This window comes from Aspergillus mulundensis, assembly GCF_003369625.1.
Source record: "Aspergillus mulundensis strain DSM 5745 chromosome Unknown scaffold_5, whole genome shotgun sequence".
NCBI classification, from domain to species: Eukaryota; Fungi; Ascomycota; class Eurotiomycetes; order Eurotiales; family Aspergillaceae; genus Aspergillus; species Aspergillus mulundensis.
The window spans coordinates 2,584,369-2,601,339 of NW_020797893.1; the positions used below are offsets into that span (position 1 = coordinate 2,584,369).

At 53.2% G+C, this 16,971-nt stretch overlaps 7 protein-coding genes across 7 annotated transcripts; 2 read left to right on the forward strand and 5 right to left on the reverse strand.

The window, feature by feature from the left end:
- Nucleotides 1–191: 191 nt before the first annotated feature.
- Nucleotides 192–1,845, reverse strand: DSM5745_06127 (putative FAD-dependent oxygenase; the record flags this gene model as incomplete). Its single annotated transcript, XM_026748143.1, has 4 exons — nt 192–851; nt 896–1,293; nt 1,338–1,554; nt 1,600–1,845. The coding sequence occupies 4 exons, from the start codon at nt 1,843–1,845 to the stop codon at nt 192–194; spliced, it is 1,521 nt and encodes a 506-aa protein (XP_026603975.1).
- An 827-nt stretch (nt 1,846–2,672) lies between these two features.
- On the forward strand, nt 2,673–3,243 carry DSM5745_06128 (acyl-CoA thioesterase; the record flags this gene model as incomplete). The annotated part of the gene is made up of 2 exons (XM_026748144.1): nt 2,673–2,749; nt 2,811–3,243. 2 exons carry the CDS (start codon nt 2,673–2,675, stop codon nt 3,241–3,243), a joined length of 510 nt encoding a protein of 169 aa, XP_026603976.1.
- Nucleotides 3,244–3,727: 484 nt separating this feature from the next.
- On the reverse strand, nt 3,728–4,219 carry DSM5745_06129 (uncharacterized protein; the record flags this gene model as incomplete). The annotated part of the gene is made up of 1 exon (XM_026748145.1): nt 3,728–4,219. The coding sequence occupies one exon, from the start codon at nt 4,217–4,219 to the stop codon at nt 3,728–3,730; it is 492 nt and encodes a 163-aa protein (XP_026603977.1).
- A 1,861-nt stretch (nt 4,220–6,080) lies between these two features.
- DSM5745_06130 (IlvD/Edd family dehydratase) lies at nt 6,081–8,121 on the reverse strand (the record flags this gene model as incomplete). Its single annotated transcript, XM_026748146.1, has 3 exons — nt 6,081–7,290; nt 7,337–7,491; nt 7,540–8,121. The coding sequence occupies 3 exons, from the start codon at nt 8,119–8,121 to the stop codon at nt 6,081–6,083; spliced, it is 1,947 nt and encodes a 648-aa protein (XP_026603978.1).
- Nucleotides 8,122–9,208: 1,087 nt separating this feature from the next.
- DSM5745_06131 (cytochrome P450) lies at nt 9,209–10,817 on the reverse strand (the record flags this gene model as incomplete). Its single annotated transcript, XM_026748147.1, has 2 exons — nt 9,209–10,438; nt 10,506–10,817. 2 exons carry the CDS (start codon nt 10,815–10,817, stop codon nt 9,209–9,211), a joined length of 1,542 nt encoding a protein of 513 aa, XP_026603979.1.
- A 1,058-nt stretch (nt 10,818–11,875) lies between these two features.
- DSM5745_06132 (putative DnaJ domain protein (Mas5)) lies at nt 11,876–13,224 on the reverse strand (the record flags this gene model as incomplete). Its single annotated transcript, XM_026748148.1, has 4 exons — nt 11,876–12,434; nt 12,481–12,658; nt 12,710–13,114; nt 13,158–13,224. 4 exons carry the CDS (start codon nt 13,222–13,224, stop codon nt 11,876–11,878), a joined length of 1,209 nt encoding a protein of 402 aa, XP_026603980.1.
- Nucleotides 13,225–14,065: 841 nt separating this feature from the next.
- On the forward strand, nt 14,066–15,740 carry DSM5745_06133 (glutamate--tRNA ligase MSE1; the record flags this gene model as incomplete). The annotated part of the gene is made up of 4 exons (XM_026748149.1): nt 14,066–14,116; nt 14,169–14,594; nt 14,641–14,895; nt 14,943–15,740. 4 exons carry the CDS (start codon nt 14,066–14,068, stop codon nt 15,738–15,740), a joined length of 1,530 nt encoding a protein of 509 aa, XP_026603981.1.
- Nucleotides 15,741–16,971: the final 1,231 nt, after the last annotated feature.

The following is a 16,971-nucleotide window of genomic DNA, read 5'->3' on the forward strand; positions in this document are numbered from 1 at the left end:
GGGGTTGTGCGTTGCTTGCTAGAAATTATGGATAGAAGAGGGGAACAAATTGTTTCGCGGATCATGTTCCTGACGCCACAGGAAATTTATTATTTTCGCCCTCTTATCTACCAAGACCACGTACGTCCACAGTTTCTCTCGCCAACAATTAAGGATAGGGCTAATAATACATAGCGATAGAAGAGTGACCTCTACTCAGTGAGTTCTTCTGTCAGGGGAATCGGTCCATAGAAGGAGAATCTCTCCTCGGGATCGTAGCGTCTCTTCACCTCTTGGAGCTTCTCAAGTCTCCACGGCTCATACCCATACCACGCCCGGACTCCCTCCTCTCCAGAAGCATAGTTGACATATGCGTGCAATTCGGTAGGGTTATCGGTGGCTTCCAAAAGGATGTCTCGCAGCACATCACCAAACTCCAAGGCGTCCTCCTCTTCCTCGTCGCCGTCAGATAGGTAGGCAATGACAGGAGAGACCAGCAAGTCGTCGAACCGATGAGGGTACGCAGTTGCGTTCTCAGGCTTTGACTCGACGCCCTGCGCTGAGTACTGCTCAAGAAGGACCATAGAAGTGTTGAAAGGCGAACCCTCTGCGGTACCGTTTGCGAAGACGTCGAATAACTCCCTCTGCGCACGGGGATCGTAGCGCGGGAAACTGATTGGGAAACGCACCTTGTTGGCCTCAGCTGCGCAGCCTCTCGAGCCTACGGCCGTGTTGATCCACCTTGGAATGTCGGTATAGAGGCCGACGGTTTTGGCAAGTGCAGGAACCTGCGAGAGCTCGCGGAAGGGGTCAATGAGTTCGGGCTCGATTTCGTCAAGACCTTCGCGCATGAAGTTGGCAAGGTAAATAGGCTGGGATGTTAGCCGGGTTCATCAAGAATGAGAGGAAGACGTACATTCTCAGGATCCATGTCTGGAATGCGGACGAGGTATGTCCAAACGAAGAATTCGGGCGGCTGGATATCAGCGAGCTCGTTGAAGATCTCAAACAGTTCCTCGGACTGGTCACCGGTGAACATGAGCTGCTCGTATGCCCACTTGCCTCCCTCTGGAACGTCGTAAATCTTCGAAGTGACCGAGGTTACGATTCCAAAGTTGTGGCCTGCGCCTCGCATGGCCCACCACAGATCCTCGTCTCCTTCATCTTCTGAGACGGTGATGATCTCACCTTCTGCCGTGGCAAGTCGCAAGGATACGATTTGGTCGGCACCCATGCCGTACTTGCCTTGCATCGTACCGTGGCCACCACCTAGGACTGGTCCGAGATAGCTAACGCACTCGCAAACGCCATGAACTGCGAACATTAGCCTGGTCCTGACTCATGCGAGGCCGGCTTACCAGTGTGTTTTCCATACTTGAAGAGAGCTGGGATCAATTCCGACGACTTGATGCCACCTCCAAGCGTGACCGTCTGACCATCTTCTGCGATCTCAAACGAATTAAGTTTGTGCATCCAAATCTCCATACCTTGATGAAGCCTCGACAAGGATGAGATCGCGCCGTGGCCACCGTTGACCGCAAGGAAGGGAATTTCATTCGCATTGGCGTATTTGATCTATCTTGTCAGCTATGTTTCAACCGTGTATCGTGAGAAACTTACAGCCATAGCCACATCTTCTTCCTCAGCAACCTCGACAACAACAGTGAAGTTTGGTGGGTGATAGTACGACCATCTCTCCGTCGCTAGCTCAAAGACCTCTTCGTCAGGGAAGTAGATTTCTGCGCCCTCGGAAAGCCGACTCTGCAAGGTGGTCTCGATATCAGCACGGCTAGGGAGTAGTGCATTGCTGCCGGTAGCCAGGAGGGCTAGGCCGGCAAGACTGAGCCAGCATGATGATGGACTCATGGTGGCGTGGGTTCAAAAGAGGTAGTACGGAGTAATGGTAAATAGTTGGGCGTCGACGATGGCAATATAAATGAGCGGGTGAGGAATGTATACTTCTTAAACATGCAGCATACTTGATAATTAGATAAACATTCCTGAAGACATGCCCCTGGATTGGAAGCGGAAGATGATGAAGGAAAAGAGAACCGTTCGCGATGGATGAGAGAAGGACTTTTAAGAGTTCAGTCAGGAAAGCACGGTGGCTACCGGAAGAGGCAGGCACAGCTCATTATGTCCGGAGTCCATTCTATCTCCACGCCGAAACCGACACCGACTCCTGTTGGGTTCATTTTGCAGATGGCATGAATGTTCTCAATCAGATTGGGCAACGGTCTTCTGAGCGGCGGGTACTATACGATTGTTGATGGATTCGTGCTTCTGAGAGTTAAAGTGTCGGAACATATACTAGATCGGGCCTTGCCTCAGACATTAAGGTGGAAACAACTCGAACCACGTATATATATATCTCATTGCACAGTTAGACAAGTTAGACAGCAGACACTACCTCAAACGATCTGTATAGACATATTTAATTTGAGGCAATATGAACAGGATAATTTTGCATGCATGAATTGAGATTGAGTGCACTATCAACAATGACGGCATCATCTGGACCTCGGCTCGTCTCCCCGCGGAAGTGAGCTCTCAGCCTTCAACATTTCGATATCACCTCACCTGAACGCAATCTGCATATTTTCCTTCGACCTGCCGGTAGTCTCAATAGTAATAAGCGACAATCGCACATATACTCGATTCAATAGAGCATCAAACCCAGAACCAAACCCACAATGCCCAACGAAACCCCCCTCAAGCGCCGCCGCACCCGCTCCGACTACATCTTCCACCAGACCTACCGCACACGATGGTACTCGCACCACTTCCCTCCTACTCATCAAAACCAGCTAACTAAACTGCTCGAAATACAGGCACGACAACGACATGTACGCGCACCTCAACAACACAATCTACGCGCAACTCTTCGACTCCATCATAAACGCCTACCTGATCTCTCACTGCGGAATGGACCCCTTCAGCTACGGCTCCCCCACACCTCCAAAGAACGACATAAACCCCTCCGGCCAGGTCGCGATCATGGTCAACTCCTACTGCGACTACTTCGCCTCCGTCTCGTACCCGGATATCCTGGAATTAGGGCTGCGGGTGAATAAGCTGGGTTCGACGAGCGTTACGTATGAGGTGGGTGTTTTTAAGCAGGGTGAGGAGGAGGTCAAGGTTGTTGGGGGGTATACGCATGTTTGGTGTGAGAGGGGTGTTATGAGGCCGGCGAAGGGCGGGATGGAGAGAGGGATTAGGGAGGCGTTGGGGAGATTGCTTGTCAATGAGACGAGTAAGATTTGATTTTTGGAAACTGGGGAAGATATAGAGGTATATAATTGCATGGGAAGCTATTGCGCTCTGAGCTGGTCTAGGAGCGGTTATCTATGAATCCATATGAACTTCATCCATGGTTCTTGACTTGACGTTCTGTAAGAAGGAAGATATCCGGATTATCTTATTAAGAAAGTAAGATAAAAAGAGGAGCAAACGAGAAGGTAAGAAAGAATAGATGAGAAGAAGTTGGAAGAAGAGTAGTAGGTATCGAAAAAGAACGATAGCAACGCTGACAAGGAACCCTTTCTATCGCTTTTCTATCCCGGACCGAACACCATAATAGAATAAGCAAACATCAAAAGATAACATCGCGAACCAAATTATAGAAAAATCCGAGAACAGAAAGCAGACATAACCGTAAAACATGAATCTATTGTAGTCGTTCAGCCCATTTGAAGTCCAGCTAAAAATTCGACTTGTCTTGAGTTGGGTGAAATGTTGCATCATTGCATTAGTTGAGCTTGTCCGGGATGATGCTCACTCGGGAAACGTTCGAGCTCGGAGGGAAGAGGGCTTTTTGCATAGACTTGGTGACCGGGTCACGGTACCAGCGCTGGTACGGACCGGGGATGAACTTCCCCTTCGAGTCCCATCCGGCAACATAGGTGAATCCGTCGTCGAGCTGGAAGAAGAGAAACTTTTCGGTTTGGCCATCATCCAGAATCACAGTATCCCAGCGGCATCGTTCGTCGAATTCGTCCTCAAAAATGTACCGGTGTAGGATCCGGCAGTAGACAACAGGGGCGGGGACTTTCTCATCGTAGTCGCTGCTGTCGCGGCAGACGAGATGCCATCCTTGACTGGGGATGTACTTGTAGATGCCCGGGACGGGAGAGTCCCAGTGCTCTTCGCGGGCGATTGAGCCTTGGATGCGGTGTCCACGCTGGAACCAGTAGGTAGGACAGAAGATAGTGCGCAGGCAGAGAAACAGGTTGGGCGCCATGGCGATTGGAGTTGATTATGAGAAGCTACCGGTAGCTTTCAGTCGTAAAAGAGAAATGGTGGGTATCGTAGGTGCGTAACAAGAACTAAACGCTCACTTTTCGGGATGTAAAGAATTGAAGATAACAAGGACACGTCCAACAGGGTTATATGTGGATGTCCATCTTGAAGGATATGGAATGAAGGCCTTGATATCACGAGACAACAAGAGATGTTTGATGGGTTCAGTACCGTCGCTGCAATGCTCTTGGTACTCCCAGGGTTGTATTGATCAAGAATTGGGAGGCGAATATGCCAGGTGCTCAAGCGAGGAATCTGTGTGAGACTTGCAGGTCGTGGTGAGACGCAGGGGATGATATAGGGCAGAGATCGAGACCGGGCCGAGAAGACGGAGTGATATCGGCGGAGGAATGTGAGAAAGGAGGCTCGGTGTCGGTACTCGAACTTCGAAGCCTCGAACTCGGTCTGTCACACGAGGCTAGGAATAGAACGACGAGGAAGAATGGGCTGCAGGAGTAGCGGTGATCGCAACTGCACGGTGCACAGGGATGCAGCTATTCTTACGGCTCGTCAGGGGCGCATGATAGAGTCTGGGCAGTTGATTGGTGAAAGCGCATGCTGATTGTTTGTCAAGAAGAAGGAACGAAAGGAAAGGAAGAGGGCAGGCAGCCTTAAAAACTAGCAGAGGAGCGGTCTGAGTTCGAAAATGACTCTGAGTTGACTGATGGTGAGGTCAGTTGTGGCTTGGTGGAGAGTGAAAATTTGTAAGACTAAGGTCTCAGCTACGGCGGGACGCGATTTCCGACGGGAAGTCCCTCCACCACAACCTTGGAAGCTCTGCTTTTCTCTACAGACCCACTCCCTCTTGCATCAAATGATTCGAATCTGAGCTAGCTGTGCTGGTGCCTAACTCGCAATCATACTCCGGATCCCTACGAGGACGGAGTATCTATCAGCCTCTACTCAGCGGAACTACATGCCCGGAAGTATCGAGTCACCTTCGGCACTTGGACCATGGACAGCTTGAAGTGTCGTGAATACGGAGTACATCTGTCTGGTAAGCCACAGAATACACAGCCACAGAGTACGCAGTCTAATGTCCAATCCCACACTAATAGTTAGGGGTCCGCTTTCTATAGGCTCCTCCGTACGTCCGGGTAAAAGAGTCGTCAATAATCGTCGAGGATGATAGAGAGTGCTTGCCAGGAGAAGTTTCTTTACGCCACTGTTGATCGCAACTGAAAGAGTCGGCCTGCGTTATCTGCCAGAGCTTGCCATGTGCCTGTCGACGCCGATCAATTGGCTGGCCAAGCCAGGCGTCTCGTTCCAGGCAGCTGGGATCAGACAAACGCAGCTCGTTGAAAGAAGAATACTTGGCCCCTTGGCGCCCCTTCTTCCTGCAGGAATGGCCATGCATCCAGCGGTTCCAGCCCGGCTCTTCCATTCTCATGCCGCTGTCCACCACTACCGGCTGTGACCGCTAGTCGTGCCCAGGCCGGTTTATTATCTACGCTGCCTCGAGTCCTCGACTGGTAAGCGCTGGCTTGCATCTCCGAGACTACGATTACTGATACGTAGCAAGCGAGCGAAGACCACACCCGGGATCTTCGATTCGCAATCCTGCTCCCTGCCATACGGATTGCATTCGCTTATGAGCTCGAACCATCGGACGGAGTACTGACGACCGCCATGAAAGATTTCCCTGATAATCTCCTGGCTGAAGTCAGGAGATAGAGTGGCGCTACACAAGAATGGCCGAGAACTTGGATTTCTTTTGATGGGTGCCTAATCTCGATAACAACCATGCGATGGGCAACCCTTGCATGAACCACCCTGCACATAATCTGTACTCCATAGGGTACTCAATGGTTATGGCGAAGAGACTCATCGCGCTGTGCCAGCCGCTGGTACTTTACCGCCTCCCGCAACACCATACCTTCGTTCAACTGGCTAGTCTCCTTTCTAAAGAGCTCTTGCCACGGCGTCTGGCTCTCTGGGATACTGTAACCTCCTGAAGCCTCCAAGGCTGCTCGTCTCTTGTCTAGTTCCTCCTCCGAAACAAGGATATCCACTCGTCGCTTGTTGAGGTCAACGCGGAGCCTATCTCCGTCACGAAGCAGTGCAAGGTTGCCGCCAGCGGCTGCTTCAGGGCTTGCGTTAAGGATGGACGGTGACCCGGAAGTTCCCGATTGTCGACCGTCTCCTATGCATGGTAGCGACTTGACTCCCTGTCGCAGCAGGTGTCCAGGGGGGTGCATGTTGACAACTTCGGCCGCGCCAGGATAACCTAATGGACCAGCCCCGCGCATTATCAAAATACTCTTGTCGTCAATAGGAGCATCCTCCAATCGGCTGTGGTAGTCTTCTGGTCCGTCGAACACGACAACCGCCCCTTCAAAGGCATTAGGGTCGTCTGGATTCTCCAAGAAACTCTGCCGGAACTGCTCTGATATGACGCACGTCTTCATGATGGCGGATTCGAACAGACTTCCTTGGAGATGCACGAATCCTGCGTCCTTCATGAGGGGTTCGTTGTATGGTTTGATGACCCGGCGGTCCCAGCTGTGTTGACCTTTCACGTTCTCAGCTACGGTATGTCCGTTGCAAGTAAGAATGTCCGAGTGTAACTTCCCGGCATCTAGAAGCTCTGCCATGATAGCTGGAAGCCCACCGGCCCTATAGTATTCCTCGCCCAGATATTCTCCCGCTGGCTGCATATTCAGCAGAAGTGGAATGTTGAAGCCCAGTTGGTCCCAGTCATCAAGCGAAATATCGACACCCATGTGCTTTGCAATGGCGTTGATGTGGATAGGGGCGTTTGTGCTGCCGCCGATAGCAGTATTGACAGCAATAACATTTTCGAAAGCCTCGCGCGTCATAATATCACTTGGTTTCCGGTCTGAATGCACCATTTCCACGATCTGTAAACCGGTTTTATACGCGCATTGGGCTCGTTCGCGATAAGGAGCGGGGATGGCGGCCGAACCTGGCAAAGCCATTCCTAGGGCTTCTGCGAGTGCATTCATTGTGGATGCCGTCCCCATGGTGTTGCAGTGTCCTGCTGATGGTGCTCTTCGTACGTCAGTGACTGCGCCTGAAGAAGCCAATTTGGACGTACCCCCGGGAAATCAGATCCACTAATCCCTCGTCATTCAGTTCGCCCGCGGCGTGCATCTCTCTTCCCGTCCAGACCACCATGCCAGAGCCTGCTAGCTGGTCCTTTAGGTAGCCGTTAATCATGGGCCCCACGTTCATGCAAATGGCGGGAATGTTCTTCAATCGTCAGTACTCATAAAACATAGCAATCTATGCTGTGCTCACCATGGTGGCAGCGGCCATCAGACATGCTGGTGTTGTCTTGTCGCACCCGGTCAAAAGCACCACACCATCTATAGGATATCCGTGGAGAATCTCCACAAGTCCAAGATATGACAAATTCCGGTCAATACACGCAGTCGGCCGTCTTGACGTCTCCTGAATTGGGTGCGTAGGAAACTCAAAGGCGATACCGCCTGCAGTCCTGATGCCTTCTCGTACTCGCTTCGCGAGCTCCATGTGGTACCGATTGCACGGCGAGATATCCGAGCCCGTCTGCGCAATCCCGATAATCGGCTTCCCAGCCATAAGCTCCTCCCTCGTAACGCCATAGTTCAGATACCGCTCGATATAAAGCGCGGTCATCCCCGCATCGCCCGAGTTGAACCAATTGGTCGACCGCAGCTTCCGGCCGGCACCGAGTGCACCGGTTAGCGATGAGGCCTTCTTGGCTGATGCGCGGACTTTCTCCAGCTCCAGCGTTCGCTTCCGGAGGGCATCTAGCTCCTTGTCGAGGTCTTCGATGTTGACCACGCCTTGGCTTTGGCTGCCGCAGGCGCAGCCCTCGCATTTCGACTCGCAAGGCATAATCGAGTGGTCTATATTCTTAGGACTGCTTGGTTTACATATCTCGCAATCCTGGTAGGCGAGCCGGCGTACCTTATAAGATCGCGTGCCCGGCTAAACGTCTGTAGTGGGGTTGCAGCCGAACCTTGCAAGACCGGCGAATGTCCGATGCAGACAGCCGAGAAGTGCTGCTTTGTTGCCTCCTGACTCGACAGCACTGCGAGAGGGACGATTTAAATAGTCGGGAGATGACTGGCTGCTCGGACTTCATTTACCGAACCTCATATTCTTCAATTTTCGACCTCATTTCTCGGCTCGGATTGGGGCAGGGATGGCCTTGGTGACTGAGGTTCCGACCCAGACCCCAGTTGCGGAACAGGTACCCCACGCGACTCCGACTCTGGAGAAGAGCGTGGGGGTTTCGCTCTGTTGCCAGCATCCACTCTGTTAAAGGCCAGAGACGTCATAGCAATTCCGCGGGACTTGTCATTGATCCAGATCACCGATGCAATGTGTGTCTTGTTACTCGGATGATGTTGATTCGAACTCCTAGTACACCGTCTATCGGGTCATTGTCCGTTCCAACCTCAGCCGCAAAAGCAACGCTGACCGGGAGTGGCCATTGGCTGCCCATCAGAATCATGACTCGAATATCAAGCGCAAGGCTAGCGAGTCTCCAAGGTCTTACTGTTGTGTACTACGTACTTGCATGTAAATGGCGCAGGGCGCAGGAAAAGCAACATGGGGCTTTTGCCATATCCAACGTGTTCGTGTAGAAGCAGGGCTTGGCCCAATCATGACCGGCTGTTCGAATCCTTCGATCTGACCCTGGCGTTTGATCTCCGCGTCATTTGCTAACACCCGATCTTGTGGTGTTCCCGTCCTACCCACCTACGGAGATGGGGGTAACGCCACGAATGCATCTTGCAAGGGGAGATTGAACGAGATAGGCAGCAGGCCCGGCACGTACCGACGAGATCTGCTCATAACGACTCAAAAGAAAGCTGCCCATACCATGGCTGCTTCTACGATTGGAGACTGCCGCTCAAGCTATAGGACTGCGAATTCGCATGACATTGACTGCTATACTACCAATTGCCCCGGTACATCATCTCCTCCTCGCAAGAGCACAAACCAGCCCTTCCTGCTGCACAAACCAAGCATTCTTCGTCGTCCACTCCTGACCTGGTTTATGCAATCGAAAGGTAAAATCCCTCAGCAACTGCGGGATGATCTTATGCATCTCAATGAGCGAGATATTCTTCCCCACGCACGTCCTTGACCCCGCCCCAAACGCAAAGAAGCTCTGCTCCATCTCCTTCAGCTTTGCCGGCGTACTCTCCACCCACCGCTCTGGAATGAACGCCCCAGGATCTGGATACACCTCGGCATCATGGTGCAGCGCCCACGCGTTGATGCCAACTGTCGTCCCGGCCGGGATATGCCTGTCGCAAATCGTGATTCCACCCTCCGGGACATGTCGCTCCAGTATCAACCCCACGGACGGGTGAAGTCTCATCGCTTCCTTGACCACGGCCGCGAGGTAGGGCAGATGCGCCATCGATTCCTTGTACGAGATCGGGCTGCTCAGCCGTCCCGCGCCATCCGCGGCATCAATCTCCGCAACGACCTTGTCCATCTTCTCCGGGTTCTTCAGCAGGAAATATACAATCGCCCGCAGCGCAATGGCCGTCGTGTCCGAGCCCGCAAAGACATTCGTCGACAGATGCACAATCACATCGCGCGTGCTCATCTTCTCCGGATCAGAAACGTGGATCGCCATCCACCGACTCAGCATGTCCTTCCCCTTCTCGAGATCCCCCTTATCAAGCTCCCCATCCCGCGACAAACTCGTCCGCGAATTCACCTGCTTCAGCGTAAACTGCAACACCTGGTTCCAGCTCTCCATGCTCGGCATCAGGATCGGGAACAGCGGGTTCCCGAGTAAAACCTTGTGCGCCTCGGGAATCTGCCCGATGAGACTGGCGTACGCCAGGATCCCTTGTATGCCCGCCATCATGTCGTCGACGTCGCGGCCTTCCTGCAGGAAACCTAGTTTCTTCGCGAAGCTGAATTCGCCGACGACGTCGAAGGCGTAGTATTGCAGCCAGGTCCCCAGATCGACGGGGCGCTTCTTGTCGGCGAAGTCGCGGAGCCGAGAGAGAAAGAGCTCTGTGCAGCTGTCGACGGCGCCCTCGAGCTCCAGCAGAGACGTCATGCTGTATGCGTTTGCGACGGGCCGCTTCTGGTCCCGGTGGAACTGCTCGTCTCTGGTTGAGAAGAGGTTCATCTGCGGCTTTTTGTTCCAGGATATGCATTGGATCGGGTAGAAGCCCGTCTTTGGATTGATATCAGTACCAGTCCCATTGGCCGATGGAGAAACAGCCATGCACGTAAGTACGTACCTTGGTAAATCCCTTATTCAACCCATAAATCACAGGAATGGCCTTTGGATCCGCAACGGAGACATGTCGTGGCCCGATACGCACGAGCGGCCCATGGCGTCTGTGCAGGTTTATTTCCGTCAGATGGTGATCGCCCTTCCAGACGCTATGCAGCTTCCAGAGCCGTGTGCATTTTGCCAGAGCTGGGCCGGGAATGCCGGATAGGCCTGAGCCGAATCTGCGCCAGAGGAGGCGAAGGGCTAGGAAGGTGAAGAGGAGAAGGAGAGGAAGGGGGAGGGCCGTAGATTGAAGGGTGGATAGAATGGCGGGCATGGTCGGGTCGTTGTTCAGTGTGGACAGGAGATAGATAACATTGATCTCAGAGCATCGCTCACTACCAGGAGAGACAGACTTATATAGGCTGTAGCTAGCTAGCACTACCTAAACCTGCAGACTCCTCCAGGTGAGCAGCTCATCGGTCCGACATCTCACGCCCAGGCTCCAACTAGCATCTCACCCTTCCGAGCTGCACCCGTCCCGTTTCCGATATAATCTGCACTATCGACAGGGTCAACGCTTAGCAATACGCACCGCCTATTCGCCAACGTCCTGCACAGTCTCCAACTCCTCTACCTGTGACGCTGGGTGCAGGGAGCGGGGTCGGCCATGTCTTGCGGGGATGCGCGATATGCGGGGGGATCTCCGTGTGAATCGCGAATTTGGGCGCTCTTTGCCTCATTCGAGACATCGCAGGTGAATAGTCAGGACGTAAGGTTTGCTATCTAGCTGGTTATGTCCTAGATGCGAAGTACACTTCCGAAAACTGGCGGTTTGGGATAGGATCGTTGCATTTGCATACGCTTACCGGTACGCATACGACGCTTCCGATGGCGAATCCGAGGGGGAGAGCTCGTTTCCGCTGTCTAGTTTATTAGGACTTCTGGGGGCGCGTTGTTTATGATTGCCGCGGGGTATCAATTATTTGGACGCGTGCATGCGTAGCGGAGTCTCAGTCTGACTCTGTTGTTGGAGCTTGAGGTCGGAAGGGCCAAAGTCGATACGATATCCGGGGAAGGAGGACGGGGCCGGGGAGGTGGAGAACCCCCGCACAATGAGATTGTCTTGTGATGGTCACCGGGTTACAATGACCAGTTTTAGGAAGGGAATAACGAGAGTGGTGAGAATGGCGGGACAAAAGCCCTATATCCATAATCGTAGCATATCATAAACCCAACGCAGCGGACCCGAACAACAACCCCAACGCCACAATGCCGGAGATGAGAGTGGTGCATCTAATCTATCGTGTCATGAATTTCCTCTGGCGCAGAGAGAGATGGTATCAAATAACAAGCAAGCAGTCCACAATGCCAAAAGCATGACAGGACGTCGGATTACTGAGTCGTGCACTGCGCCCCCTCGCCCTCCTCCTCGTCATCCTCCCACGCATCACCACCAGAGGGATCCTTCGACCCGAAGTCCTCTACATCGGCCTTGGGGTCGTACTCGACCTCGTCGATGGTCTCCGCCTGGATAGCGGGAGCCGGCTTGGGGAGCATCTCCCTGAGTCGTTCCAGAACAGCGGGCGTCGGCTTCCAGGTCTCGTCGGGGAACTTGATGTTCACGATCAGGTACAGGTCGCCGCGGGAGTCGGAGCGCTTGATCGGCATTCCCTCGCCGGGGACTTTGAGGACTTGGCCGGGGGAGAGGATCTGGGGGTGGCCGGGTTTAGGGTGTGAGAGTTCGATGCCGCGGCCGTCGAGGTGTTTGAGGACAACGCGGGAGAAGCCCGTGAGGGATTCGGCGAGGGTGATGTCGATGGTGGCCTTGAGGTCTGCGCCGGCGCGCGTGAAGACGGGGTGTTCCTCTTCTTCGAGCTGGAAGACGATGTCGCCGGGTTCTTGGCCGGGGACTTGGTCGGCTTCGCCCTCTAGGACGATTCGGTCGCCGTTCCTGGGTTTGTTAGAGCTGGTCCTGGTATGTGGGTGGAGGGACGTACTTTGCTCCGCGGGGAATGTAGATCTCCAGAATCTTCTTCTCCTCGGTGGTCTTCTTGCCCTTGCACTTCTTGCACTTGTCCTTGGTTGCGAAGAACTGGCCGTCGCCGTTGCAGGTTGTGCACTGCTGGGTGGATTTGGACAGGAACTGACCCATGCGGGTGAGCACCTCCTTGTAGCCTATAGACCATCAGCCGCATACTCCTAGTGGGTGTAGTGGAAGAAGCGTACCCTGCCCATCACACGTAGAACACTTCTTCGCCGTCGCGCGCTCCTTGCCGCCCTTGCCCTTGCACAGGCCGCAAATGACGTTCTTCGTGCTCGCGAACTTCACCGTCTTGCCCTTGTATAGTTCCTCCAAGCTCACTTCGTACTTTTGCTCCTCGTCCGGACTCTGTCGTGGCCTCGGCATGCCGCCCATCCCGGGCATACCACCCATACCGCCCATACCTCCCATGCCGAACATCTGCGCAAGGATATCATCGAGGTCGGGGCCGCCGTTCATCCCCGGCTCGCCAGAGCCGTTGAAGGCGCCCATGCCGTGTGTATCGTAGAGGTGTCGCTTATCATCGTCGCTGAGGATCTCGTAGGCTTGTTGAACATCCTGGAACCGGACAGACGCGGCTTCTCGCTCTTCTTCGGGGAATTTGTCGGGGTGGTTTTGTAAGGCGGCCTAGACTTGTGTTAGTTGGTTCGGTTGAGCCGGATTCGGGGTTGTACTTTGCGGTAGGCTTTTCGGATCTCATCTTGGGATGCCTCGCGGGAGACTTGAAGGACCTCTAGCGCACGGCTCGTTAGCCACAGTGTATAGGAAGCGCAAGTGAAGGATAGTTACCGTAGAGGTCAACCTGTGCGGAGGACACTGCGACAATCAGTTAGCAGGCTGCGGTTCGAGCTGGAAGCTGGAGCGTACTAAGGGCGTTGAGGAAGTTCCAACTAAACAGTGACGGGGTATCTATACGCGAATATAGAAGAGACAAAAGAATAGAATAAAAAGGTATATGATGTTGGAGAGTTGTTGATGGAGGAAGTGTTGCTGGCGCTGAGCCCGAAAATTCCGCCTTATCTTTTTTGCTTCTGCTCGCCGCCTCCACATTTGTCTCTCTCCTACGACCATCCGCCGCAATCGCCAGCTACAATCCTGCTTTCCCTGCGCATTTCTTCAACATGAGAAGCCTACGCTCTGGGCTTCTGGCCCGCCGGTCCTGGGTCTGCATGCAATGTCGTCACTCGCACAATGTCACCATCCCCATCAAACACGAAAACAAAGTTCCATTGAGCCCAGTGCGGACGCGATTTGCGCCGTCGCCGACGGGGTATCTCCATTTAGGATCGCTCCGTACAGCGTTGTTCAACTACCTGCTGGCCAAGCGCACGAAGGGCCAGTTCATTCTCCGAATCGAAGATACGGATCAGGTGCGACGGGCCCTGCGATACCTCTGCCAAACGGACGCTGACCGATCGGATACACTAGAAACGGACGATTCCCGACGCAGAGCAAAGACTCTACTATGATCTCAGGTGGGCTGGGTTACAATGGGATGAAGGTACGAAATGCCACAGTTAGTTCTAGCGGTAGGGATGCTGATGGGGTTGGAAGGTCCTCTTGTTGGAGGCAATTTCGGTCCATATCGACAGGTGTGTGCGTCCGGCGCTTTTTTCCTCACCAAAGCCGTGGCTAATCATGCAGTCTGAACGAACGCATATCTACCGCAAGCATGCTGAAGAGCTGATAGAACGCGGCCTCGCATACCGGTGCTTCTGTCCCGCGCACCGTCTCGAAGCACTGGCGAAACATCGCAGCGAGGCGGGCCTTCCTCCAGGGTATGATAGGAAATGTGAAGGTTTGGCGCATGAGCAATCGGAAGAACGGGCAGCTCGGGGAGAGTCGCATGTCGTCCGACTGAAGGTCAATGAACGCCTCGACCAGTTCGTACTTTTCAAGGAAGCCGTATACGGCAGACCAAAACAAAAGGCTCCGCCTCCACAATTGGATCTTATCGACCGTGTCTACGAGGACCCGATCCTGATCAAATCCGACGGCTTCCCTACATATCATCTGGCGAACGTTGTGGATGACCATCTCATGGAAATCACCCACGTCATCCGAGGCACGGTAAGTTGTGACTCAGGACTTATTCGAAACGTACTGACGCACTCAGGAATGGATGTCGTCTACTCATTTGCATGCCCTACTATACACAGCATTTGGCTGGCAGCAGCCAGTATTCGCACACGTACCCTTGTTGGTAAACCAGTCTGGGCAAAAGCTTAGCAAGCGCAACGCCGATATCGATATTTCACATTTCAGAGACCAGGGTATACTTGCGGAGCCTCTGTTAAACTTTGCCGTGCTGCTGGGGTGGTCCCACAATGAGAAGAAAGATATATTTAGCCTGGAGGAGCTTCAGAAGATAGTAAGGCCACCACAACCTACCCACGCAGTCATAGGCTAAGTTGTTAGTTCAACATGAAATTCACCCGTGGCAACACCATCGTCGCTTTCTCGAAGCTTTGGTTCCTCCAATCCGCACACGCCCAGCGCTATAGCGACAAGGGCTTGGAGCAACTCAACGAGATAACATCCGCCGTTGCCAAAGCTGTCAGGTCAACGGCGTCACCAGAAGAGTTATCACAGATCCTCCAAAACCGCCGTCTCATACAAATGGTCACCCCGCTCGTCAAAGGAGACGCCAAAAACTACACCAACGCACCTGAATTCGTCGCTCGCAACTTTGCCTTCTTCACAACAACCATCTCCCGCCCGCCATTTAGCTTCCAAACCGAAGGCACAAAGTGGGAGATCCCATTATCCTCGCTCCACACGGCCGCCGCAGCGGTGACCCTCCTTCCTGAATCACATTGGACTCTAAACAATATTAAAGCCAATTTTTTCGCCTCCTACGACTGCGCCGGCGCAATTCTCAGGGGTTCCAAGGAACACAACGCCTCTGAAGGAAGCAAGGCGAAGAAGGCCTTCCAGAGGGAACTGTACCATTACATGCGCTGGGCCTTATTGGGCGGTGCTCACGGACCGAGCGTTGCAGAGTCGCTTTTCATCCTGGGGCGTACGGAGACTCTTAGGCGGCTTGAGGAGGCAAAACGGCTGACGACCGAGCCTGGTGCTCTTTCTCCTGTTGCTCTTAGAGTGATGAAGGAGAAGGGGCTTGAGCCGAAGTCTCAGTCTGTGCAGGAAGAGAAGCCTAACGGTGAGCTCTCGTGGGCGCCTCACTCTCTACCCTCTGGGTCAGCTGAGCAGTAAACGTCAGCTACGTCTACTTACACCATACCCGCTATCCAAATTAAATGAGATCCTGGACACCAAGACTCTGGTCCTGAAATCATCAGTCGGTTCTTCGTCGATGTGGAACGCAGAATCATCTAAACGGCCTTCCCCAAACCAAGGACTGCTGATCTGCACTGCTATAGCAGATGGCACTAAAGCATCTAACTCCATGTATAGTATCATTTGCCTGATGTACACTACCATCTCAAATTCGAACCCCTGTATTTTACCTATCTATATTTTCATCTCCCAATCATCTGCCAAGCTTTCCGCGCCGCCCCCTTGCCCTTGGATTTTCTCTGGATTTTCTCATCGCTGTAAGTGTCTCAGAAAGCATGGCCGCCCTATGCAGCCTTTCCAGTCACTGAAAGCTCCGTATACAATCGATCTTCCCTTCTAATGGTGCATTAGTAAGGCGACGACGGCACCACCGTTCGTCCAAGCCCGGCCCCATGCCTTCCCGGGCCCTCTTCACACCATGACTTGCTCGCGCAGCCTGCCCGACATCTCGAAACGATGCAGCCTCAAGAGGCCTAGCGATGGCAAGGAATCGCGTCTTATCATCCACGGTTAGCGCAAGTTCGCGTGGTAATGGATTCGACAGCCAATTCACTAGGCCATCCTATTTAAGAGACGAAGTCTAACTACCAGTTCGATCGATTTCCTGAAGATTTCCCAACCACTGAGTGCGTGCATTTCCATCCGCAACGCTTCCATCACCCAGTCTAGTGCGCATAATCTGACAATCAGATACCCGGATTACGTACGAAAGAGGATCGCGTCTACTTTTCTGAATGTACAAGATCCGCCGGAAGACCTAGAACTCACACACAACGGTGAAGAAGTTGTTCTGCCATTTCGTCTTCGATTTTCCCGCTATAATGCGATGGAATTCCCTTCTACTCAGTGACAATGGTCCGCTGGCTACAGAGGAGTCTCTCGACGGTTACCTGGACCCCCGCTCGCCTTCTTTCACTTATTCACGTACCGGAGGCTTCTAACGCCAACCAAGACCGCAGGGGGTGAGCGCACTCTCGCCGCATTGGAGCGGTTCTATATTTCCACATATGCTTGCCACCGGGCTTCGATAGCTGGACACAAGCACAGGATCTCGAGAAGCTACCGAGATGAAACAGAGGTTTGGATCTTGTTTTCTTCTTCGCATGGGCCTAGACGGACACGCTACCGCTATCTGCACCTTTGATAC